This window comes from Rhamphochromis longiceps, linkage group LG9, assembly GCF_057381845.1.
Source record: "Rhamphochromis longiceps isolate RC_006_pf linkage group LG9, R_longiceps_female_GT1.1, whole genome shotgun sequence".
Classification (NCBI taxonomy): domain Eukaryota; kingdom Metazoa; phylum Chordata; class Actinopteri; order Cichliformes; family Cichlidae; genus Rhamphochromis; species Rhamphochromis longiceps.
This window is the reverse complement of record NC_140565.1, coordinates 12,676,266-12,703,465: the sequence shown is the minus strand read 5'-3', so window position 1 is coordinate 12,703,465 and position 27,200 is coordinate 12,676,266. Positions and strand designations below refer to the sequence as shown.

Sequence of the window (27,200 nt, the reverse complement as noted above, 5' to 3'; positions counted from 1 at the left end):
TAAAAAGCCAGACCAGGAAAATCTCCTTCATGTTTTCCTGTGTTTTATTCTCAGTTACTTTCACACAAAGGCATCTGCTGTGATTTTCACAATTCTGATGAAGTCTCATGTGTATCAGTACTGATAAATGATCAGAATTATAATATTTCTGACTGTCTGAGGCTAAATTGAATCAAATCAGGACTTTGAGAACCGGAATTGAATGGATTATAGAAATCAGTGATGATACTCAGCCCTAGTGAGCAGCCTAGGCCTGAGAGAAGTGGATGTACTGTAGCTGTGGGTAATAAGAAAAGATGAAAAGAACTATTGATAACTTTTTTGTTAAGTTAAGGCCTGATCTGTCTGAAATTCATAGCCAGTGCTCTGACACGGTGCCATCAATATTTGAATGCTGAAAAAGCACAGTGTATCCAGAAAACACATTATATGCTGCAGTAAATGCACTGCCCAAGTGTCCCCTCTCCCCACGGCCTTTCAGCAGCAGACAGCAGCAAACAGGTCGTCAGAGGAGGCCAAGATGATGATTACGTTTTTAACATTTTCTACAATATTGACAAAGCACTTTAAGCACAAGTTTGTTAGTTAATAATTTAGAAATTAATATTGTCTGTATGGACTTCCCCCCCCAAAGAAAGTGCACATGTAAAACTGCGGTGTTAAGCGATGCGGTTGAAAAATTTGAGTGCGCCTAACTTTTGTGCCGGTACGCCTAAATTTTTAAAGTTAGGCGTACCGGTGCGCCCATGTCAAAAAGTTAGTCTAGAGCCCTGGCATATATGTGCAGAAATGGAAATATCATGGATCATTGGATTTTTTACATTTTTAATATATTTGTTTTTACTTTTTAAACCATTTAACATATGACCCTAAACTATGAATTACCTAAAAATCATTTTCATTGTACACTTATTGATGAATATGTTCAGTTAAAATAAGGACAAAAGGATTTTTTAACAGTAGAACCTTGAATTTTTAAACATATTAGTTTAGTTTTCTTTACAAATCATTCATTATTCAGAATTAATTAAGGAAAAAAAAAACGCGGGGTCAATATTATTAGCTTACTGAAAATCTGATATTTTTCAGTGACCCATAGCACAAACCACTCCTGTGCAATGACCTGCTTTAACTTGTTCAAAGCTTGTAAAATCGCACCAAAAGTGAGGTTTATCTTCTAATTTACACACTATAAATAAATTGGCTTAGGCTTTGAGTTGTCACTTAAGAAGGGATCAAGCTAAAAACTAAAGAAATCAGTTTTGATGCTCATAAAGCAGGACATGGATATATAAATTTATTACAGCTTTTCAGATGTCACAGTGTCATCAACAGGACTGAAGTATTATCAAGAATTATAAAGAGAGCACCACCGTCCAGAACAAATCTGACAGTGGTAGAAAGCAAAAGACTTTAAAAATAAATTAGTGAGAGGTGTGTCTAATGACCACTGAACAACTGCCAAGACACGAATGAATGGCTTATCCAAGTCTAGAACTGTAGTCTCAAAGATGACAGGCCCAGAAGTCTGCACAGGAATGGACTGCCGGGCTGTGGAACAAGAAAAACTCCTCTTCTGCAGAAGACATGACTTCAGGCCACAGTGAGGTATGGTGAGGGAAGTGCATCCTTAGAATAGATGAGACTAAACTAAAACTCTATAGCCACAGAGATGCTGTTTGGAGAGACACAGGAGAGGCATACAACCCAGAAAACACCGCCTCGTAAAACATGGTGGTGGGAGTATTATGCTTCATGACGTCTGGAACTGGGAATCTCGTCAAGATGGAAGGAATCACCAAAGGAAGAAGGATATGGGAAGATATTAAAAGTAAACCTCAAGCAGTCAGCAACAACACTGGATCCAGGTCATCCTGAGTCTCCCAACACTACAGCGAACCAAAACACACATCATTCCTGGTGAAGAACTACCTCCAAAAGACCAAACATGACTGACCTGCACGGAGCCCTCACTTAAATCACAATGAAATTCTGTGAAGTGAACTGAGGACCAGGATTTCACGCCAGAAGATCATCAACTCTGAAAGACCTTGAGAGATTCACCTGGGAAGAATTGGGTGGGATTGCTCAGGGGACGGACCAATAGTTTGGACAACCAACATTTGGTTTCGGTGTCCAAAATTAAACATCCATCCATCCATTCTCTTCCACTTATCCTTGTCAGAGTTGCGAGGGGGCTATAGCCTATCCCAGCTGTCTTAGGGCGATTAGGCAGAGTACACCCTGGACAGGTCGCCAGTCTGCCGCAGGGCTAATACATAGAGACAGGCAACCATTCACACTCACATTCACACCTATGGGCAATTTAGAGTAACCAATTACCCTATCCCCACTAACTGCATGTCTTTGGACTGTGGGAGGAAGCCGGAGTAGATCCTTCTCTCTCTTCTCTCTCCAAAATTAAGCAGCATTTGGGAAATAGTTAGATTTTACTGCAGTGAGTCATTCAATTTGAATAAATCACTACAACGAGCAAACTGATAGCCGTGCGGTACTGTTGATGAACAAACCACATGACCACATCAAATACATGCTGCAGCTCCATCTTACACTGTCACCATGTAATAAAGGTAACAAGTAAACAATCAGTGAATAAGTAAGTGAGTATACTAATTTACATAGTGCTATTCAAAACAAATACTGCATAAACTAAGTCTACTGAAGATATTTTTGATAAAGATTATTTCTTGTGATGCAATGATCCAACTTTTAGCTTCAACACAATATTGATATTATTGTTTTGGGTGTCTGCCGACATTAATTACAGATCCAAACTTTGTAAAATAACAGCACAGTCTCATTTCAGCTCTGTGTATGAGTCATTAGGCTAATGTATACTGTGTCCTTTACACTTGTGCTATTTTCTCATTTCATTTACCTGGGTTAAAAAAATAGGTTGTTTATTCTTAAGTTTACATTAATAAGCAAAGAATACACTCCACTCCAAATAAAGAAAATTTGGATTATAATCATTTCTGATCTTATGTTAAATCATATCTGAAAATTGATTTTTTTTTTTTAACAAAACTGGCATGAAATTGATCTGTAGCAATCGTATTACTGTGCCCATTCTCACTGCCCACAGAATATAATCACGTCATCATGCCTTCACAATTTAGTCTTCATTCCCACCCACCCAAAGGAATATGTGTGTGTTTTTGGCATTGTTTGTGTTTGATGAATTGCTTTGAAACCACTGTAAATCTGCATTGCTGCACGTTTTGCAATAATTGTACATCACTTAGAGTGAGTTGTCGCTGCTATAGCGGTGTCATTACTGTATTATCTTTTTGGCTCAAATCCACAATACTACAAAAAAAATGGCAATGAAAGGAAAGCTTTTCATCTGTGGAATGCAGAAACACACCATCTGTAAGGGATTAAACACTTCATCTCTCCTACAGACCATAGGTCGCACTATTGCTGCATTATAATTGCAGTATAGTTCAGCCCGTGTGTGCTATGGATACAGCTGTTCCAACTACAGATCAGCAATTTGGTGAGTGATGGCTCCATCGAAACTCCCCTGAGGCAGGAATAAACAAGAAGTCGATCTGCTTTTTTTTTTTCGCTCTCTCTCTCGCTCCTTCTCCCTCCACAGTGCTTGGCTTGCTCTTAGGCCTGCCTGTAGTCGACAGATAATCTATTTGTGCTAATTTCATGTTTCTTACTGCCCACTTCCCCCTTAAATAAGTCATTTCACTTGTCTACCCTCTTTAGTCTCTCTCTGTCTCTTTTCCTCACTCTCTGCCGCCATGAGCATCTATTTACATCTAGCTGTGCTCTGCATTTCATCCATTTTTTTTTTTTACCAGCATTCTACATTAGTCACTGTGTGGGAGAATGCCATGTTTGTAGGACAGGCCAAGAGACTGGACCAGATAACTTTGCACCATCTGTTAAAAAATCACACCACATGTTAGTTTGATGGCTGCAATCAAATGACCCAACGGCCTTTTGTTGGTTGAGAACGATGTGTTAAGTGAGCCATTTCAAGAGGTAATGAGGCTGTAAGACAAAATATCTAGTGTACGAGTATGTCTCTGTCCATGACGGTGGAGGGAGACTCATCAAAGAGAGGCAAAGGAATAGGCCCATCTCATTCATTCCAAGCTATTGATTATTTTTATTTTCAACTAATCTGCAGCATATTAATGCAGACTCTTGCAGCAGCTTGGGATGCGGCTCAGTTTAACTGTTTCATATACAGTGTTGTACTCACAAGATACATTTGAGGTGTTTCGATTTAATCTGAAATAAAAAAGAAGCAGAATAAAGGAAACAAAGAAGAAGAGTTTTTGGAAGAAGTCTCATTTTTATTGTTAAATACACAAAAGTAAATAAATAGCACACAAAAAACACATTCAGAAAAAATTGACACATCTCAGGTTCATCAATTTATTGCAACCATGTTAACAACAAACATGTCCTATTGACCTTCATCAAGGCATGAGAGAAAAATATTTTTTTATCAGAAAAAAAAATCTTTAATAGTTGGGGGCATTTTGAAAGAAAGATTTAACAAAGTAAGCATTAAAGATGAGGCATTAGTGGTTTTATTAGTCCTACAAATAACTTAGATATTTTCATTGTTCATTGTAAAGGTAAAATATATTTTAAAATACACTAATAAACAATGGGTAGAACGATACAAGAGAGCACAACGCATTGTAATAATTTAATTATTGTAGAAGACCTGCAGTCTCTCTCATCCACCGTCCACACTGCCCTGCCTCAGTCTCCAGCCCTCCACCTCCTCTGCTCCTCACGCCTGAAATACTGTAAAATCTGGCTACTCTGCTCCAGATTTCACTCTTCATTTGTTCACCACACTCTGGACTCTGTGTTCAGTTCAGCTACACTTCCTGTGCCAACAACACAGCCAGCAACACGCCAGTTCTCCACACCTTCCATCACACACTGACCCACCCTGACCCACAACATCCATCCATGACCCACTCAGCCCTGCAGTAATTATTCATTTTTTTATCTAACTGCAGTCTCCTATATATTCATCTACCAATCGCACCTCCCTAGCTGTGGCACACTACATAATAAAAATGTGTATAACAGATACATGTTGCTAGGAAACCAAGCATGCCACAGATTTTTTTATCCCACACACTGGCGAATTCCTTATATGATGAATAAACACATTATAGGAAAAGTTCAATAGAATTCAGTTAAATTAGGTTTGATTTATCAAACAACATATCACAACAACAGTCACCTCAAGGTGCTTTATATGTAAGTTAGAGACGGTACAATAATATGGAGAAAACCCCAACAATCAGATGACCTTTAAGCAAGCACTTGGTGACAGTGGGAAGGAAAAAACTCCCTTTTACCAGGAAGAAACCTCTGACAAAACCAGATGCAACTGGCTGAGGGTGAAGGGAGGAGACAGCACAAAAAAGTAATGACTTATGAGATGGTTTATTTTAACAGAGTTAAGGGATCGAAATAATCTGAAAAGTAACTAGTAAAATATTGACCTACTGACCCCAAGTTTTCAGATGAACTCATACCTCTTCTCGATAGTTCATAGTCACCACTCTGGAGACATTTTTGTTTTTTCTATTTGGCCCAGCTTTAGCCTGCTTTAAATGGCTCTACAGTACAACGAGTTTATGTCAAGGTCTGCGGAGGCAGACCGTGCGGAAAGGTGTGTGGTGGACCCAGGTGCGAACACAAACGAGGATGCGGGAGTGGATTCCAACCAAAACGAGCCTTTTATTATGGCTGAAAAACTCATGGAAAAGAACAACAAAGTAACTGAGGGAAAACCTGAACATAGACTGGGAAACTATGACTCTAATGAGATTTAGACTGCAAAATACAAACTATGGCTGGGATACTATGACAAGGGGTAGGGGAGATAACACAGACGACGCGAGACAGACTGTATGAAACACAGAGACTAAATACACATGAGGGATGATCAGGGGAAGTGGCCACACATGGGAACACAGCTGACACACATGAACTTAACGACAGGACAGAAGGAGTGAAACTGAATACACTGACCGTGAATACAGACTTTCAAAGTAAAACAGGAAACATGGAGATTAGACAAGACACATGAACCGGGGAGACGTAGTACAGGGGAGATGACATAACCACACGAAGGGCAAGGGAGACTTAATACACGGGTAGTATGTACAAATGGCTGGACTGCCTTAGTGACCCTAAACAAAGAATAAACATCAAAATAGGCTAAAACACAAAACACTGGGTCGCACGACCCAGGACCATGACAGTTTACTTCTGGTGTGAGGACTGAGATCCACTTCATAGCTTAAAGGAAAATAGATATTGACATCTTGGTTGACAGCCATGAGGAAATGCTATGCTTTTGATGGGCCTTCATTTATCTCAGAAAGCCTCTTTCGCTCACATTATTATCTCGCATCTGTGTTCCCTCAGCTAGCTACCACACAGCCGCCGTTGCCTCTTTATGTCTCTCGCTTCCTCCGTCCATCAACACCAAATCACCTGTTGCTCCAGACTTCATGTCTTAGCCATTTCTTTACCTCCGTGTCTTTGATCCTCCTCCTTTAGTTCATCTCTAGCTGACACCCTCCCAGCTTGAGATTGCCAGGTTGAGGAGCTCAAAAGAAATTTTTATCAGTTGGAGCAGAAACTTTACTGTGCTGGAAGAATCTGCTTCAGAAGGCTGTAAGAGCTTTGAAAATTGTGCATACTAGATGTAAGGTTGTTTGGACAAGAGCATCTGAGTCTTTGGTACCAACCTGCAGCTGCAGAGAGGTGGAGGCAAGCAGGCAAACACTCACATACGCCTGCACAAACTAAATCCTGGTATGATTTATTAGCGCCACCTGTCCCTGTAAAGTATTTAAAAACTCAACAGATTCCTCGTCTTCTTCTCTTGCAGCTCATGCTGTGACATCTCCATTTTTAAACCTCTTGTTAACGTCAGTAATGAAAGCAATACTACTTGAGTGGAGCATTTAGTATTGACGGTCCAGTACCTAACATGTACCAGTCTGAAGCCAGCTGTCGTTGGTGTGTTCCCCTGTGAGCACTATTAATATAGAAAGTTACCTCCCATCCAATTAATCTGATATTCCCAAATGCAAAAACTTGCCCAAACACTACACATATGAACCGTGAAGGTAAAACAGAGAAGGGAAAGAGCAAGTTTGAAGGATTCGGCAGTGCACAGGCCACAGGAAGAAAACATATCGCGGTAGCAACAGCAGAGCATAGTGCATCGTATTTAGAGGCCACAGCTGTGTGAAGTCATCTGTATACAGCTAGTGGCAAAGTGTCACCACATCTGTGTTCTCTGTGACAGTGGACAAAAATGGAGATTATTCTTGGATGGTGAGACCAAAGTGTTGTGAGGAGTAATGTACCCCGTCAATCAAGGCTGCCTTAATTAACTGCTATAAAAGGCACTTGGTACATTTTTCATTTTTATTCTTTTTTATTTTAACTTATTTTCAGTTTTTTTTAAGGAATTCATTCCTGGTTGATTTGTTGACACCTGTAGTTACTGTTAGTGAGAGCAAGGATGGATGATTACTGCAAGTCACAGAACTCTGGAGGCGACAAAGGAAGCTGCTGCCTTTACAATAAAGACGTCAGTTACAATGTAACAAGTGTAACAATATAACAGTTACAAGGTAAATGTAATTATTAAAAAATACATTTTTCTAATGAGAGTAATGTCATGTTATCTGAACTATAGCGCAGCATTTAATGAAACACCTTGTCTCTACCAAAGCAGTCATTTTTCCCATGAATAAAACCTTTAGCATTACATGCTCATTCCATTCATATTCACCTATTTAAGATGTTTAGGATGTAACCTAAAACCACCGAAACCCCCAATTCTGAGATAACAGGTATCAAAACAGTGGTTATTAACTTCCTGTGAACTCGGGCTTTCTGCTGCAGGATCACTGCACACTTACGCAAAAGGGGGGATTTGACATCTTTTGAGTCTTTTCTTTCAGCACAAAATGATTCAACTGACCACCGAATCTTGAGAGTCTGCCTTCAAAAGGAGAAAAATAAATACCCTAACTCATATTCACAGATTTATTTCAGTGCATTTCTAACATGACAGGTGCACACAGCCCTGTATCCTTGTCCTGATATGTTAAAGGTTAGACACAATGTTCAGCTCTGACACTGCCCCACAGAGTAACGAAGGAGGCGCGGGAATCGCTTTAGGTTGTCACGAGATCAAAGTGGAATTAATTTTATTGATTGACGAGGTATTCTCAGTGATAAATAGCAGAGAAATGTAGCTGATCAATTTTCTAATCTGTGTCCATGTAGCTGCAATACCAGCAGTGTGAAAAAAAAAGTATTTAAAGCAGATTAGAAATAAGCAAGATGACATTTTTACATTTCTTACACAATCAGCTGAGTGCAAATTCCAGTGACAATGCACTACATGCATTTTATGCTGTTGTAATTTTAGAGCTGATGTACAGCTTAATAAGTTACCTAGATAAACCTAGATATGTTTATATAGATTTGGTTCATACAAATTTCCTAAATGGTGAACTTGAAGTGGGCTGTAAATAAAGATGACAGCGAAGTGAAAAGATGACTCTTCCATCCAACTTAAAAATTACAAATTAAAAATGAGGGGGCACCTTTATAACACTGCACACTCTTAGACTCAGTATCTCTCACTAAAGCTCATGCTACACCCCTCAGGAGAGGACAGACTGAGGATTAGACTGCAGACCAATGTCAAAGCACACAGGGAGGAAAAACTCAACAACAACACAGATCACCAGATTTACTATTTGAGTAACAAAGAGATCAAATCACGAATACAGTCCTCCAATGAAACACTAGATTTAAAAAAGGATCAACACTGGCACAGGCTCCACACACTCTGATAAACACACCGAGCAGTAAGGTTTTACATTATGCAGGCACCAAGTGTTTGAGCTGTCCACCCAGGGACCGATGGTGAGTATGAAGGCCATATCCATATAATTTTCATACTCATCAAACCATTCAGTGCCCTGAGGACAGGGGCTTTGTCGTCCTCCAAAAAGGTGATCTTTCTAATGATTTACAGCTGTCATTCCTTTAAACCATGCTAGTAAGATGCCCCACCCTGAATACCACCATACAGTGGGGCAAAAAAGTATTTAGTCAGCCACCGATTGTGCAAGTTCCCCCACCTAAAATGATGACAGAGGTCAGTAATTTGCACCAGAGGTACACTTCAACTGTGAGAGACAGAATGTGAAAAAAAAATCCATGAATCCACATGGTAGGATTTGTAAAGAATTTATTCGTAAATCAGGGTGGAAAATAAGTATTTGGTCAATAACAAAAATACAACTCAATACTTTGTAACATAACCTTTGTTGGCAATAACAGAGGTCAAACGTTTACCATAGGTCTTTACCAGGTTTGCACACACAGTAGCTGGTATTTTGGCCCATTCCTCCATGCAGATCTTCTCGAGAGCAGTGATGTTTTGGGGCTGTCGCCGAGCAACACGGACTTTCAACTCCCGCCACAGATTTTCTATGGGGTTGAGGTCTGGAGACTGGCTAGGCCACTCCAGGACTTTCAAATGCTTCTTACGGAGCCACTCCTTTGTTGCCCGGGCGGTGTGTTTTGGATCATTGTCATGTTGGAAGACCCAGCCTCGTTTCATCTTCAAAGTTCTCACTGATGGAAGGAGGTTTTGGCTCAAAATCTCACGATACATGGCCCCATTCATTCTGTCCTTAACACGGATCAGTCGTCCTGTCCCCTTGGCAGAAAAACAGCCCCATAGCATGATGTTTCCACCCCCATGCTTCACAGTAGGTATGGTGTTCTTGGGATGCAACTCAGTATTCTTCTTCCTCCAAACACGACGAGTTGAGTTTATACCAAAAAGTTCTACTTTGGTTTCATCTGACCACATGACATTCTCCCAATCCTCTGCTGTATCATCCATGTGCTCTCTGGCAAACTTCAGACGGGCCTGGACATGCACTGGCTTCAGCAGCGGAACACGTCTGGCACTGCGGGATTTGATTCCCTGCCGTTGTAGTGTGTTACTGATGGTGACCTTTGTTACTTTGGTCCCAGCTCTCTGCAGGTCATTCACCAGGTCCCCCCGTGTGGTTCTGGGATCTTTGCTCACCGTTCTCATGATCATTTTGACCCCACGGGATGAGATCTTGTGTGGAGCCCCAGATCGAGGGAGATTATCAGTGGTCTTGTATGTCTTCCATTTTCTGATGATTGCTCCCACAGTTGATTTTTTCACACCAAGCTGCTTGCCTATTGTAGATTCACTCTTCCCAGTCTGGTGCAGGTCTACAATACTTTTCCTGGTGTCCTTCGAAAGCTCTTTGGTCTTGGCCATGGCGGAGTTTGGAGTCTGACTGTTTGAGGCTGTGGACAGGTGTCTTTTATACAGATGATGAGTTCAAACAGGTGCCATTCATACAGGTAACGAGTGGGGGACAGAAAAGCTTCTTACAGAAGACGTTACAGGTCTGTGAGAGCCAGAGATTTTCCATGTTTGAGGTGACCAAATACTTATTTTCCACCCTGATTTACGAATAAATTCTTTACAAATCCTACCATGTGAATTCATGGATTTTTTTTTTCACATTCTGTCTCTCACAGTTGAAGTGTACCTCTGGTGCAAATTACTGACCTCTGTCATTATTTTAAGTGGGGGAACTTGCACAATCGGTGGCTGACTAAATACTTTTTTGCCCCACTGTATCACCTTACTGAAGCAGTTACTGGTTTTCTTTCTATATATATTTTTTTTTTTTAATTTTTTTGCTGGATCCCTTAGTCCAGAAAAATCACATCAGTTACAAAGACCTTGAAAAGTGAAAAAAGGAAAAACTGTATCTATTGTGTGTATGTACACTTTTGGGGTTAAAAGCAGCATTCGGGCAAAATTTGAAAACACTTTAATACAGTTTTGTTTGTGAATGAAAGGAGGGTGGTATGGGGAAGCCTAGAGCTCACAGGTTGAGACAGGACACGGGGAACACTGGGAGACTGGGCATACAGCACATGTAAGCACAGCATAGCTTAAACAATCTGAGGCGAGACTGAACAAAAGTCACAGTTTGGCCATTAGGAACACGTGGACGATTGAACAATGGGGTGGAAAATAGAGTGTGGAGTTGTGATATATGTACTGCAGGAGCCTGACTGGTAGATGAGTCACAGGTGTGCAGGTGAGTCGGGAGCAGGAGAGAAATGGGGGGCCGTGAGAGAGCGGACAAACGGGCGACCGAGAAGAAACACAGTGAAAGGTAAAACCGCAGAAACACTGGGACATCAGGAGCACAGGTGGGACCACAACATTTCCACGTGTAAAGTGTCTTTTACCAAGTACAGCTTCTTTTCACTCCCTTTCAAACCTCCTCTGTCTTCTCCCTTCAGTGCCTACCACTTGCACATACAAATAACTGGATGAAAGAAGGATGGATTTTGACTGCTTAGTCTCTGTTTGCTGAATAGCCCCTTTCCAAAGACAATCCAGCTTAAACCTATTGTACTGGACTTTCATAAGACCCCTTTTTTATTTTATTTTTTTAATAACACAAACAGCAAAGTGTTTGCCTTCTGTTGTTCCCCATCTGAAGTTGTTGCAGCTTAAGCAGAATTTAAAAAGAGGGCAGCCTATAGAAATCTCTGTAGGTGTAGTTTGTGTGAGGAGAGTCAGTCAGGTGAAAGTGCAATCTTTGCTTTTGAGATAGTGCTTTCAAATTATTGCTGATGTTTGAAGCGGATTGCTATAATGAAAAAATCTTTCCCGGGTCAGCTGGTAGTGACATACATAAAATACACAAGCATAAAATGTAATTCAGGTTTTAAACAAACTACAAAGGACATCATTCAAACCTCTGAACAGTCATGGGGAGTGCATTACTTTTGCAAAACAGTTTCTTATGATAATTATATTTCATTTTAGTCAAGTCAGCTTTTAGCTTATTTAGCTTCCACAGTGGTCAGAATTAGAACATATGCACAATGACCACTTCATTAGGTACACGTGTCCGACCACTCATTAATATGAATTTCTTACCAGCCAATCACATGGCAGCAAGTCAGTTCATTTAGTCATGTAGACATGATCAGTGCAACCTCTGTGCTCATTTCAGTCAGTATGGACCAAAATCTCTCATTGTTTCCAGGACTTTGTTCAATCTGTTTGCCATGAAGCAAAAGGGGGTCCATCCCCTTTTAGCATGGTGCACTTAATGAATTGTCCCGTGAGTGTATATCAACATATTCTCTTTCTTACTAAAAACAGCTGATGCTCATATTTACTATATGCATACCAAAACAAATTGTAGAAACAACGGATTTAATAGCAGAGCACAGTTCTGTCCAACTACAGGATGAAGTACACTCAAAGCTTCTTGCACAAAAAAATCAAGAGCTAAGCCACCGTTTCACTGACACTGAACCCACAGAAGGTGCACGAGCCAATCCGTTCTTTTTATCACAGGCCAGAGAAATCAACCAAGTCCACAGATATGAGGAGCAAAGCGACAAGTGACATGAAAGATTATATCAGCAGAACAGAGGACAGGAGGCACCTCGCCTCGACAAATCCTTTTCTCGTTCTCAGGGATGCAGCCACATTCATTTTTTTACTTTGAAAGATGACATTAACACGTCATACAAAATGGATCGTGTGTTAATTTCCGTGCGTATATATAAAACTGATTTTTTTTGACTGAAAAATATATGTCTTTACAAATAGTGTACTCTTTATATTGCAGCACTTGCAGGATTTCTACTATTAAGACCAGGTGTGTCTTTCATACATATGCGTGTGCATTTGTGTGAGCAAATGTGCCAGGCAATAGCTCTCCGTTATTGTTCTGCGTAAATCCAAATCTAGTTCAATGGGAATTTTACCTAATTCACACACATACACACACGCACACATATCAAGAGAGATAATGCAGTCATTTTTTAATCCCAGCCTGATGAATAAATATAAATACTCCCATACAGATGATAAACTCAAAGGGTTTACGGGCGTTACATTAAAATCTCGACACTGTCATTGAGTGTGCAGTCAGACATTTTTCAATCTGATTTCTCATAAAACCATCTTATCCTCAAGCCAGGTTTTTTTTTCCTAGAAAAGGGATCTTAGTGCAGAAACCAGGCATATCAGAGACATTTTTCTCTTCCACACCGTCCACCGAGCGCATTCAACATTCATGCGGTGACCCATTTCATTAATGGAGAGAGCCTTTTTCACCATGTCTCCTCCCCTTCTTCTTCGGCTGCAGTCGTCCTCATAATCGGCCCTCCTGTCGGGGTTTCATGACTAATCTGCTCATTGACCTCTCGTTCACTCGCAGCCACCTCCACCACACTGATGATTCAGTAACCGCTTTGAAGCTATTGACAGGGCAGTTATTGACACTTGCATCAGGAAAAACATTCGGAAAAAAATAAAGGGCAAGTTTAAATACACTTCTGTGTTTAACTGTAAATCATCATGCAGGCATGTGCAGAAAATGTAGTTGTGTTAGATGGTTTAAAAAATTAATTTAGATTTGATGTGACCAGATTTTATGTGTTATAAAGGCCTGTGCTGGGCCATCAAGTCTAAAACTTAAAACCACAGCCCTTGACCGTTTGTGCTTCGTAACACTCACTGTGTTGCTTTAACGTGAATGTGTTAGAGGTTATTTTTTATGCCATTCCTCCCACTATCTGCAAGCGACTCTGCAAAAATTAATTTCATTGGCACTGAATTAAATTCACCCTGTTTCCATTTATCCCCGTCCCCATCTCAGTTTATCCCCATATCTCTAGGAAATACATTCATATCGACTCGATGCGTTACCTGAGTTGCTGCTCAACAGTAATGTTTAGTGCGTGATTGGCCAAGCAGCAGGGATGCCGCATGCATGCAGTGGCAGCATGTATTGAATTTTAAAATCCTTCCAGAAGACATTAAAAAAATAAAGTATTTCAAAAAACATTTTTTTCAGGGTGTAAGTGGATGGACTAAGATACTGTTTTGTCTGGTAGGGTTGGCTCACAAAGCAGCACTTTTAAACAGTATCCACACATCATTGTAAGACAGCGCCTACTTACAGCTACATGACAGTCCCAAATAGTCTCTCAGAGTTATTGTTATAATGACTTTCTGACTTGAAAATAGCAAATGTGAGACTTTGCAACAAACATGCTAATAAACTAAGAACTTAAAGGCGACTGAGACGCTCATTATGACCTCATTGAAAGAATGTGATGATTAGTTCTACAGTGGTACATAATCTGAAATAGCAAAAAGAGTTTTGCTTCATTTTATCAGTCAGACCTCCCACCGAGCTAGCCATATCGGCATAGGCGACATGAGAAGAGAGCCTCGTCAGTGAAGAAAACACCATATGGCTGTATTTCCCCCTCACAAGCGTCGTCATACTGTTTCTGTTTGTCAAAATCACCTCGATCGCAAATAAATACACACAGCAACAGCGGCGTGTGCATTTCTGTGGTAAGATCCAAAACCTCCCCGAGCAAGATATTTGATTCTGATCTGAAGACGACAGGGAGTGATGAATAAAAACTGCCTGATAATGGGATCATTGAAACATGAAAAGCCATTCTGAGCGAGTTATCTTTTGCGGAGGCCAGTGAATGTAGGTGCTCATTATGTATTGCCATCTGATGGTGCTTTAGCCTTCAAGCAGAATGGGAATGCACAATAGAGCTGCAACTAACAAAGGAGGAGGAGAATGCATTCAAACAAAGAAAAAGTGTCATATGGAAAGTTCCAGATTTCAGTTCTTTAGGAAGGTACTGTAACTTTTTGCAAGGTAATGACTGAGTGATGGTTTGGGCTAACAGCTGTGATTGAAGGTGACTGTGATGTTAGGTGATGGGGGTTAGAGACAAAGCATATTTTATATTTTATTTCTCAGCTGATTACCACCATGGCAGCATAAATATTCTTTTATCTCTGGTAAATGATTTCGCTTTTAGAGCAGTTGAGATAATTTGGAAATGAATAATAATTAACACTTTGCAATATGCTGTTTAAAGTTATAAACATATACTGTATTTATTGTGTGTGTTTAAGAACTGGTTGATTGGATATCTGAATGTGAAAACCATTTATAGATTTCAAATATAACAGAATTAAAGAAAACCAAGATTGCTACTGTAGTTAATAGATAGTTCAAGTAGTCCAAGTCCCAGCAGGTCTCTTATATCAGTGCCAGCCCACACCAGCAAGTACACCATTGGCAAACCAATAGCTGTTTAAGCTACATTAGACTGCCCACAGTGTCAACACATCTACAAGCCACTTTGCAACCCACTTCCATTCTAGCTTTTTCAATCATGTCTGGCTTAATAGATGCCCTATCTATTGTCACTGGTGCCGAATCTGTTCCGTGCTGGGGTTTGTGGCTGCTTTCCCCACTTCCAACTCTGCACGCACACACATGGAAGTGTGGACAGCACACAGTGGGAAGGTGTACTAGCCACACCATGCCTCCCAAATAAAAAAGAAGGTCAGACCACACCAATGCAATCAACGTCCTTCATGTGGTAGGTGTATCAAGCGATTTCTTCATGAATGTAAATACTGTACAGATGGTTTACAACAAGGTGGAGACCAGTGGTTACACTCAAGGTTCGACACCTAAAAGAGCCTCCACAGCTCTGAGAAAGATTCTTTGGACATATGAAACCTAGATGAACCTGGTTGATGGGAATGATGGAAAGAATAAAGTATGGAGAAGGAGAGAAACAGCTCACAATTCCAAGTGCAATGTACAGAGGCAAAATGACAAAAAAAAAGGTGTTGTTGTTTTTTTACTTTTGGATCTAATTTTATACATTTCTGCACATTTTTTCCATGTAAATTAATTATTATCAGAAAAAAAAATCCTAAATAAATAAATAAATACTAATAGTTATAACAATAATATTGTGCAAGATTTTTGTGAATATTCTGAGTATTTTTTTCGAGTCCGACTTTGGCATGATTTCCACTGACCAAAGAGCGATTACAGATTTCAGCTCATGTTGTCATTGGTTGTGTGTCTGTGGTGCTGAACGGACAGCTCCCATAAAGTGATCCTAATAGCATTTTGCTTGTGCTGTTCAGCTGTTGTTTGTAAAAATGTCCCTTTCTACTTTCATTTCTTTTTTAGTTTTATCTAGAAATACCTTCTAATACAGTGTCCTTGTGTGTAGATTTGCAATCACAAAGCAGAGTCAGTCAGATAGTTATATTTTGATGTATGGCTCAAATTATCTCCTCCTCACACCCACTTTGTTCTTATACTTCCGGCTCATTCGGGAAGCCCTGCGATCCCTCATTTCGCTCACTGTAGATGATTGCGCTACAGGTCTTTCAGGGGATTTTCTTTTTTAAGAAGCGAACATAGTAACCACCTGAGCTACTAATGACCCTCACCCCGGATAAGGAGCAAAGTGTACTAAGACTTAACCCCTCTGGAAAACTGTCAACATTTTCTGTAATTACACCTGCTCTTTGGGTCTTACCCTGGTTTCAGATTATGGCCCCTAGTGGGTGTAGCCGTGTGAAGTGTCTGCTCCAGACACCGGGATTAAATAACAAAGAAGAGTGTTGCCAAAGTTTAATGGATAGTGATGTTAGTAGGAAGCAGTGAGATAAGACTAAACAAGGAAAAGTGGGGTGTTTTATTATTTTTTGATGCTTTTTTTTTAGTTGTATGGTTGCAGATTGACTCTATATCACTACAAATCATCGTTACAAATGCTTGCTTCCTCTCTGTCTCTCTCTTTCTCTCTCTCTGACACACACACACACACAAACAAAAGCAGTCACCCCTCGCAGTCTGCGGACCCAAACTGATCAATGCTGCAGCGTCTTTAGGGAGTTACTTCTGTCCAGGGCTTCAATGTCTCCAATGAAATGATAGGATCAGCTAATGTCGCTTCTCCACCTGGCCTCACCTCAAACTGTGTGTCTTCCCTATGATGGAGCTTTCTCATGCCTCTGCGGTGCGTTTGCTGTCGCTGGGTCCACAGCCAGTAGTCTTTAGCTGAGCGCAGTATCACTGAGGCCCAGCATGTCGATTCTATTGAACTGGCCTGGCGTGTCACAAGCAGTAAAGACCTCTTGATTGACTCCTGCTTGGATAGCATGTCCAACCCCATACATTAGTAATGCTGAGGATTCGATAGATGGATGACTCGGGCTGATTGATGCAGGCAGGCTCCGCATTTACACTTTTCTGCATTTTCAGTGGATGAGACAAAAGGAGAACCACGTTTGCACAGCAATTGTAAAATATACTGTAAAGTTTTCTAGGCGTCATATGGATTGTAATAGATTGAGTGGTTTAAAGAAGTATTTATTGTCAAGGTTATGTTAGTCTGGCAAGATCTTGTTGTTTTTTCATATTTAGAGTGAATAATGTTGAGAGTATTACGCAACAGAAAGCAAGAGTTGCTCATCCACTCACCAAAACAAGCACTGAAATAATTAAAAGTCCTGCAAATTTTAAGTTCACAGGCTCCCCACTGTGTGTGCCACTTCAAGACTTAATTGCCTCCTTAAGCGTATCACTTGTCCAGTATTTATTATCGTAAGGCGCGCAGCCAGCCAGTGCAACTCGCTGTTATGACTGTAGCTTGCACTGCCCGTTCTGGCCTCACATCATTTTCTGAAACTGATATTTTGTCTCCTGCTCTCTCCTGCTGCCAGCTGTGCGAATAAATTAAAAGCAGACTAGAAGGTAACAGAAATAAATGTTTAATATGTTAGAAAATAAGAATAAAAAGATTTCCACCAAATCGAAACGTGGAGGTCACAAGCACTCGGGTTGTTTAAAGCTGGGTATTGTGTTGAGGAATTCAAATCGACGTGTGAAGGCATTTTATGTTCAGCATCGCTCCTGTAAGGTTAAACTGCGAACGTATTCACTTAACAGATCTGTAAGGTCTGCTCGTTCATCGGCTGTGTAAATGTATTCTCTCGTGCAAGTTAAACCCGAAAGAGGCGAGGAGTTCGGTGAATCTGCCGTGATTTTTCTCACAGCCTGCACTTTTCTCTAACCGTCTGCTTTCTAGTGAGAAGAGAGGGAGCGATGGGGAAGGCGGATATAATTAGGGGGGAGGTTGGGGGCTGAGGTCCATCCCAGGAGAGCTGTTGCTGAAATCTCACTTCTTCCACTTCCCACAATGCACCGCAGGCCGGGAACAGGGGGGCAAGAGGTAGAAGAGGCAATTAGCAGGTAACACGTTAGCAGGCAGGCTGATCCATTTTAACTTACTACAGACAGCAGCTGCAAGCTTACATATCAATGCAGGATATTACGATAGATGCACGTGTGTGTGTGTGTGTGTGTGTGTGTGTGTGTGTGTGTGTGTGTGTGTGTGTGTGTGTGTGTGTGTGTGTGTGTGTGTGTGTGTGTGTGTGTGGGATGAGATCATGCGGGACAAATATATTGTACAATTTACCAATCACACTTAAGCACACACCCCAAGACCTTTTCTCCCAGCCATTCCTGTTTTTCAATTCCATTCTGATCACACATCATTAAGCTGTACTGTTCTCTGATCCAGCTACCCCTCACCCTATCGCCTGCCCCCCTACGACCCCTGGTGTGTTGTCGCTCATGTACAGCAGACACTGAATGCAGACGCGCTAAAAGAAGCATTTATTAACCGAGCATTTGACCCAGTTGGCTTGAGTATGAAAACACCTGGCCGTTTGATTGAAATTTAATTGCTTCACTTAGTTAACCCACTTAAGGGCCGTGTTGAGTTTAGTCTGCTCAATTTGTTGGGATCAGCAGCTTTGTGCATCAGGGATGTTGTTGCTTGGATTGTGGATAATTACTATTAATTAGTGGCTGATACTTTTGGCTTTGATGCCGCAACGAGCAAAATGGAGCGATGGCTGGGAATGAACTCGGCTAAAAGGAATTACGCGGATAGTGGCTGAACCAATGGAAGGGATAAGGGTGTTTTTCGTGAAAACAACAGCTTTGTGTTGCCTTGTTTATGTTTGTTGTTGCTGCTGTCATCAATGGAAAGGCTCCAATATGTCGTCGGCACCCCCAGTGTCAATCAGAATCCCATTACTGCAGAGGTCATGGACAAGCTGCTGCAGGTAAGTTAAGTCTCAGCGGGCTGCTCTGCTGCACCGGAATAAAGGGGAAAAAATACATTTGTGCCCAACAGTATCTTCTATTTCCAACATTTCAAGGAAAACTTTAAACCCTGCTCAGATAGAATATATGCTCGCTCCTTTCTCTTGGACAAAATGGAATCAAAACTTCAAAGTTTTTTTCCATCCTGTTTTTTTTTCTTCTTCTTTTTTGCCAGTCCAGCAATTTGAGCTCACAGCCTCATGGGTTATTTCGTGAATACATATCAGGACCTTTAGCTCACAGGTGGCTGGTACACTCAATAATGCCTTGAGCAATATCACTTCGAGAGCACCACACAAAAACAAAGATGCCTTAGGTCCATGAATATTTATTATTGGGGGAGACTGGAGCTAAGTAAAAAAATGACAGACTAATAGGTGGAGGGAGGAGAGAGAAATGAGGAGAATGATAAGGTAGGAGAAAACATGCCACAGAGCTTTCAAAGTAAAGCGGGGCCAACAGGAAACGAAGACACAACATCGAACTCGTGGGAAACCCTGGAGGAGATTTGCTATTAAATTGCTGTTAAATACAATTTTACTTGGCTCTTTCTCTGAAGATGTTGTTGCTAGTGCAGCAGTGAGGGAGAGTCCCCTGGTGTTCACATTCAGGAGCCGATGTTGATTGGAAGCACAACAGCACTGGCGGGTATGAGGCCCTGCGGGCCTCACTGGCGGCCTCCATCATTATGCCGACGGCACTATCACTTCTGGATGCTGATTAAAATGTTGCAGATGTTAAAAGAAGCTGAAGGTTAAACCGCAAAGGGCTCTGTGTGAAGTCATTTCACACCACATTGCCTATCCACTCCACATACACGCACTGTAAAAATCAGATTTTTATAACAGAGTGGGGAGCAGCTGCGCTGAGCAACACTCCGTGGGACCCGATTCTGATCTTGTCTTGATTTTTAGCTGCGCGTGCACGTCAACTCAACTCGAGGCACTTTTTCTCAATCAATTTTGCTACGTCTCAGTGTCGACCGGGTAACGCTGTGATACGTTTAAGCCAGTGTAACAAAAGAATTTCCCAGTCAAGCTCAAAGCTCAAAGCTCAAAGTGGACTCTTAGACGGGCCTCACATGGTGACTGTGAAATGACAGAGTTTCTGCTCTTATTTCTTTTTTAACGCTTTTTTAATCTGTAACACAGAACCGAGACAACAGAAAGCTTTCTGACAGATGCATTGCATGAGTAAAAATTCAGGAAAATATCACAAAAACTAAGAAAAGCGTGCCAACACCAAGCCATTGTTTCCCAGTCCACAAAGCAATAGACCCCCACTGTTCCTCATGCAGCTTATTCCCCACTGGGGCTCTAAATGCATTGAGGAGTTTGGTATCACTGCTCGTGGTGAGTTAGCTGGATATCTTATTTACTTTTTCCTGACTCGATAGTCCTTTCACCTCCATCATTGTGTGGTCATGATTTTGGAGACATGATGAGGAGCTTAGTTTTTCCAGAAAAGGTCAGAGTGAAGCCACCACTCCTCTGGATTGAAAGTAAAGTCGAGAAGGTTTATATTAGGCACACCAGTAGGGGTGACTCCTGGGTTAATAGCATTAATAGTATTGTGCACCCATTTATCAGGCGGAAATAAATAGACTCATTTCACGTGGTTGTAATGCATGTCAGATCTGAATGCTTCCAGTTAATCATATCCATTTTGGATGAGCTTTCACATTTGTAGTTTAAAAAAAAGTATAGGGAGATCCATGAAATAAGCTTTTGTTGTCTTAGAAACACTAAAGTTGTAGGTGTCAGCCTAATTATTATGCACAGCCTTTTGCTACAGTGTAACCTGAAAATGAGACAACCAGCATAAGGTAGCAGCGGCTTATTAAAAATATGCCTGACATCACGAGAAATAAAAGCCGTAGCATTACTTATCGAGAAAGCTTTTTCACACCTTTTAGTTTCTGTGCCACTTGCTCAAAACAACAGATGTCCCACATCAGAACTTTTGTGTGATTTAAAATGATACGATATGCATGGAATATTTGAAATGAATGTGACTACGCTAGTGTTGCTAAATTACAAAAGCACACAGTGTGCTCCTCGTGTTCTTGGAATGGTGTTAAAAAGTGAAGCGAGCTAGCCACAAAAAACCCCCAAAAAAACAAAATAGCCAAATAACAATGCTGGCTTATTATTTACAGACTTCATGGTAATTAGCTGTAAATGATATAATTTGCAGCTGGTGACATTTATAAGTGAAACGCGGGGTTCTTGGCAGTTTGTCTTAAATACCTTCATTAGCTCTGCAGCATTTCATTTAGGGGTGTGAACAGCAGGTTGGTGTATTTCCAGGGTCAGAGACAGTGTGTGATTTAAAACTTTTAGGAGTTATTGTGTTTATTTATGAGTCATGATGTGGCAAAGCAGGATGGGCAGGGTGAGAGAGGCCAGCTGGTACTGACGTTTCTCACTAACAGATAAAAGGCCAGTTTATTTCCCCTTAAATTTTGCCACATTTGTAAGGAAAATGTTTTAGTATGTTGAGCAGCAGAGTTGAGTCGATGAGTGGTACCCATTAAAAAACATGCTAGATCTTCTCTGCCAATGCCAAACAGCTTATTGTGTGACCAACACAACCACATCACTTGCAACAAATGCTGGTTGAAGAATGTAATGCCACCGCCAGTGTTGGGGAGTAACGGAATACATGTACCGCCGTTATGTATTTAAAATACAAAATATGAATAACTGTATTCCGTTACAGTTACCATTTAAAAAGGTGGTCTTCAGAATACAGTTACTTTGTTGAAATAAATGGATTACACTGCGGTACTTTCCTGTTTCATATCCGGTTGTTCAGTGATGACGCGACGAATCCTACTTCCGGGTCTAAAGTAGTCTGCGTTTAATATGGCTTTTGTGTTGTTAACATGTTTAATGTTATGTATTTTTCTTCTATTTGATCTCAAAAAGCTCCTAAAACAGTCAGTGATCCCTGTTGACCTCCTCGGCTTTTATTACCGCTAATCATTTATTTAAGCTCAGTTTTTAAAACCTTAGGATGTAACTACAGCCCAGCCCATGCAGCAGTATATGAATGACTAACCTCGTATTGTGGATGGATTATCTCAGTTGTTCTCCTAGCTGAAGTTTGGTCCTTTTACAGCATCCTGCCATGCGATTACATTTGTTTCTGACCACCGAGAACACTCACGTTAACTTTTATCGAGTGGAAAAAAAGTTAGCTTGTTTATATTATGCTAACATAGCTGTGTCGCTAGCGGTCACGTAGCACATCATTATATACCAGCTAGCCCAACTTCAGTAACCCTACAAACGTCACTGCTGTTTAGTTTTCTGTCTTCATTTATGCTGGAAGTGATAGCAGAGCTGTACGTTTTAATTTGTTTCCAAAACCCTGCAGTCAGGACATGCTATATTGTATTTAGATAGAAGCTAGCGAGCTAACTCCCTGCTAACTTCTAACTCCGTTTAATGTCATAAATTCCGTTTTCATGGATGCCTGGATGTTAAACTCAATTGTTACACCTGGTAGAGCAGAACGCTGATAATTTTATTAAAGATGAAAGACTTTAGACAGTTTTTCAACTCTCAGTAATGCCATAGTGATCGTTTGATATATGGACCGGCAGCGGAGTTTAGACCCAGACACAGCTAGTGACGTCAGACTGAACAACCGGATTGTCACGGGTCAGGACTGTTTGGGTTTTGTTTGACAGCTACGTTCTGTTGTTCCAGGCGGCAGCGTTACGGTTGCCATGGTTACAGGGTGACTCTCTCTCTCTCTCTCTCTGCAACTGTGTTTCCTGGGTGAGAGAGCGCCTTTTCGTTGTTGTTGTTGTTGTTGTGCTAAGCTAACAGGCAGAATGCTACAAGCATAGCTCTAAAGAATGTAGCATCATGGGCAGTGTAGTCCGTGTTGCAGGGAGAATGGACTGCCATACACGTTATGGGTCTGTGAGCGCGAGGAGGGAGAAAAAGGGGAGTGGAAAGGTACGAGTTGTCATCGAGGAAAAACGGGAGCTGGAAGCATGTAAATATAATAATAACCACTGCAGCCAAGAAGAGTGCCTGACGAGCCCAGTTGTAAGTAAGCTATTAAGACTCGACTGTACACCGTGTTCGTGTTTTCCTCCGAAAACAATAAGTTCCGTTGGAGCAGCCTTTCAACGCCTCTCTCTGTCTCTCGCAAGAAAAGTTGACCCACACAACAAAGTAAAGCTATTTTTCGACTACGAGCCGACAGGGACCCCGCCGTATTAGTCAGAGGTCCCTTTACTACAGTTCGGAGTCGCGGACCTTCAGTAATAGTAATAAATCACAGCAATAGTACATTCACGTTGTTGTAAAAAGCATGATAATATATTAAGTAATCCAAAGTATTCAGAATACGTTACTGTCATTGAGTAACGTAACGGAATACGTTACAGAATACATTTTGGGGCATATATTCTGTAATCTGTAATGGAATACATTTTAAAAGTAACCTTCCCAACACTGGCCACCGCACAGCAATGTGTGACCAGCATGCAGAGGAGGCGCCAGGCTGTTGTGGGCATTTAGTGGTTCTTCCACATGTTACTGAGGCCCCTCTTTATTAAATGAGTAAGCTGTTAAACTGCCACTCTGTTTCATCAGCTTTCAATCATCCAGACATCCAATAAATGACACCAAACAAGCATCTACATCAGAATAAGTTGTTTGGCATTGACAGAGAAGATTTTGCAAGTTTTTCATGGGTACAACTCATCGACTCAACTCTGTTGCTCAACCCACAAATGCATTTTCCTTACAAATGTGATAACATGTAAAGGGCAATTGTGTCGGGCAGGGCCTGCGGTACCGTGCAGGGAAGGCGGACGCACCTGTACGGCATCTGCAATCACGCCCCGTCGACTTAAATATTGTACTGTCTCCTGTGGTTGGGGTTGTTGTGGTAATGTTGAGCAGCGGGAGAGCTGCAGCACTGTGTGCATTGTGAACAGCAACCGTGTGTGCTAATAAAGAATGCTGCAAAGCATGTTGATGTCACCGGGTCTGCTGTGGTCATTCACAGCAATAAATAGGCTTTCCAACAGTAAAAGATTGATTACCAAGAAGCGTTCTTACAACAAAGGAATAATCGACCAAACACAAATTTTCTTTCTTTTTGTGTACATTTCCTTTGATTTAAGAAGAAAGAAAAGACATTTGTAAGGCACTCCCAGTATGCTGAATGAAACTGCACTTTAAAATGATTGAGACAGGCTTGAACAGTGGCATTTTACCTGACTCTCAGCATTTTTCCTCCTCTCTCAAACTAAACAAATACAACACCATTAATCTATGGTGAGTCATGCCTGTTTCAGCCAGTGCAGGCAGTGGCTCGGGATTATGGCAGGTACTCTTTAAAAACAACACGGTTATGCTTGACGGTGATGATTTTGGGGAGTGTGTCGCGCCACCTTTTTCAGCATTAGCTGTCAAAATAAAAGTAGTGATTCTATAAAGAAAATGGACAAAATAACAAAACAACCGACATAACACTGGCGGAACCTGAAAGTAGAAATGTAGACAGCCATTGAGTATAAAAGATTTTTTTTTAATCCTTTAATCTACTTGTGGGCAGGGAATATTCTCCTACTCCTACTTCATGTTTAAATCAGACTATGTTAGAATGCATTGTCACCAAATTTTCACAGTTCATCTCTGAGAAATGTGGAAACATTCAGTCATGTTGTTGTCTGCAGCTCATAAATTAAATTAACAGATACCCCCCCCCCAATACTCATCTAGCCACAGCAGAAAATGAATCTGCTGAGTTTATTGTTAAATGGATGTTCTAGTGAGCAGGATGTGAGTGAGGATTTAGTGCACCTTGAGGGAGTCCCTCTTTCCAAACTGAAAATGTGCTTCTGAGATCTCATCTCATATTAATTTGTCATGGAGAAGGTAGTCATACTGTTGCTCCACGCCGCCCTCTGGCTAACTCCTCGGTATTCGTCATCTTTCGGAGCTGTGAGCCTTTCGACGTCTTCAATCTCCAAGTGCTTGTTTCGCAATTTAACTTAGCTTGTTTTCCTCGGCCCTCCCTGCACCTCTTTGTCCCCCTCTCCCTCTCGATCTTCTCGTGTCCATCAGCTGTGACCTTACAACAATTACGCATCCTCCAGTGGGACAATTAAAACCGAGCTACCTTCCCGAGTGGAGAGGGGGAGAAAAAAAGCGGAGGAAATAATGATGCCGGATTCATTCGTGCAGTCGCCTGCCTTCTTTGAACTAGCAGTTCTTGAAGTTGAGAAGGCGACTGTTTTAGCAGCTCTGCCTGTGTTCCAGTGCTACTGCTATTCAAGGACACGCTGCCCTTCAGCAGCATTGTCCAACAAAATAAAAGCCGTCTGTTCTCTATTCAGCACCGGAAAATTCACTCATGTTGACGTGCCTGTCCTCTTTCAACCCTGCCCCTCCTCTGCTTTGACAGGTGCAAGTGCAATCTTCACGCCAACAGCTGCGTGTATGACAAAGAGAAGTTGAGCTGTGAGTGTGAACACAACACCACTGGGCCCGACTGCGGCCGCTGTAAGAGGAACTACCAGGGGCGAGCGTGGAGTGCTGGCTCATACCTGCCCATACCCAAGGGCACCGCAAATATCTGTGAGTACACGCACACTCGAACACAAGCACACCTCTGACGTGTTGGCTAATTAAAAAGATGGATGACATGGCAGTGTAGGACTTTCAGGAGGTCTTATAGATCTCAACAAAATAATGGAAAATTTGTTGAATTAGTTTTTTAAAAAAATGCATCTACAGCGACAAGTGATAAAAGTCCAGTCCTAATTATCAGTATCCTGTGTGTCCTTTTAGAGAGTTCAGACGGTCGTTGCATTCAGAGATGCTGAGCTGCGGCGTTTCAAAGCAAAGTGAAGCAATTAACAGCATGCAAAAAAGATGTGTGTATGATTAGTGATGTTATGTTGAAGCAAATGTTTCCAGACCAGAGTGCAGTCTAGTTAAAAGACCACAGTGTAAATAGGATGTTGTTCTCTCTTCTACAGCTCTGTATTCTAGAAAATGTCCTTTTCTCGACCACTCTAATTAGAGTGAAGTGAAAGAACCTGCACTACGTCCTCTGGAAGCTCGTTATACGCTGATGCAGCCTGTGCAAAAAAAGAATCATTTTTCTCCCTTTTTTTAGAGAAACGTGGGTAGCACTTTAGCAAACTAGTGTAAGTCCCCTGTAATTAACACTTGAAATTACAATGTAATTTTAGTTACCTACAGATATTTAAAGCTAGGTACATTAGAACAAGGGAATAATAAGTCAGGTTTTTACAGGAAACAAAGAAATAATTATACTGTAGGTAAATATAAGTAGTGTGTAACTTTAGGTATTTTACAGGAAAGGAGTATTTAAGTATTTAAGTATTTATTTATTTATTGTCATTGTCAAGAACAATGAAATTGCGTTTGGGGCTTCCATACAACCCAAAAAAAAGAAGAAAATAATAAATACCCCTTAAAACCCAAGTGTACATATTTAACCCAGTGTGACTCCAATGCAATAAGACAATCCTTAGCAATAATGTTCGTAGAAATTCAGACAAAGACCTGAGAAACATGACAAAATACAACAATGCAACCCATTCAATATTATTGTACTGTGAGATATGATATCAGATATGATAGTTATCTATTTAAGAAAGAGGGGGGGGGGCAGGAGGGGGAAGAGAATAAAGATATGATGCACCAATGCAGACCAGTTCATTGCTATTAAGAAGTTGGATATGGTTATTGTCCGTGAGAGGGGGGCAGAGAGTTCAGGAGCCTCACAGCCTGTGGATACAGGCTGTTGGCCAGTCTGGATGTTCTGGCCTGTATAGACCTGTACCTTCTCCCTGAGGGCAGCAGATGGAAAAGGTGGCGCGCAGGGTGATGTTGGTCCCGCAGGATACTGTGCACCCTCCTCAGACAGCGAGTGGGGAAGATGTTACTGATCTCTGGCAGACTTGTTCCAATAATTCTGCCAGCTTCACAGGAGACACAAATAATACTGTTTAAC

At 41.2% G+C, this 27,200-nt stretch overlaps 1 protein-coding gene across 4 annotated transcripts in view; it reads left to right on the top strand.

Annotated features, from left to right (window-relative positions):
• The window catches only part of ntng1a (netrin g1a), a 131,562-nt gene that overhangs the window by 64,497 nt on the left and 39,865 nt on the right, over positions 1-27,200 (top strand). For all 4 annotated transcript variants that reach the window (XM_085418333.1, XM_085418334.1, XM_085418335.1 and 1 more), the window contains exon 4: positions 25,620-25,792. In XM_085418333.1, the coding sequence (XP_085274459.1) occupies positions 25,620-25,792 (173 nt within the window). The remainder of the gene's footprint in view (positions 1-25,619; positions 25,793-27,200) is intronic.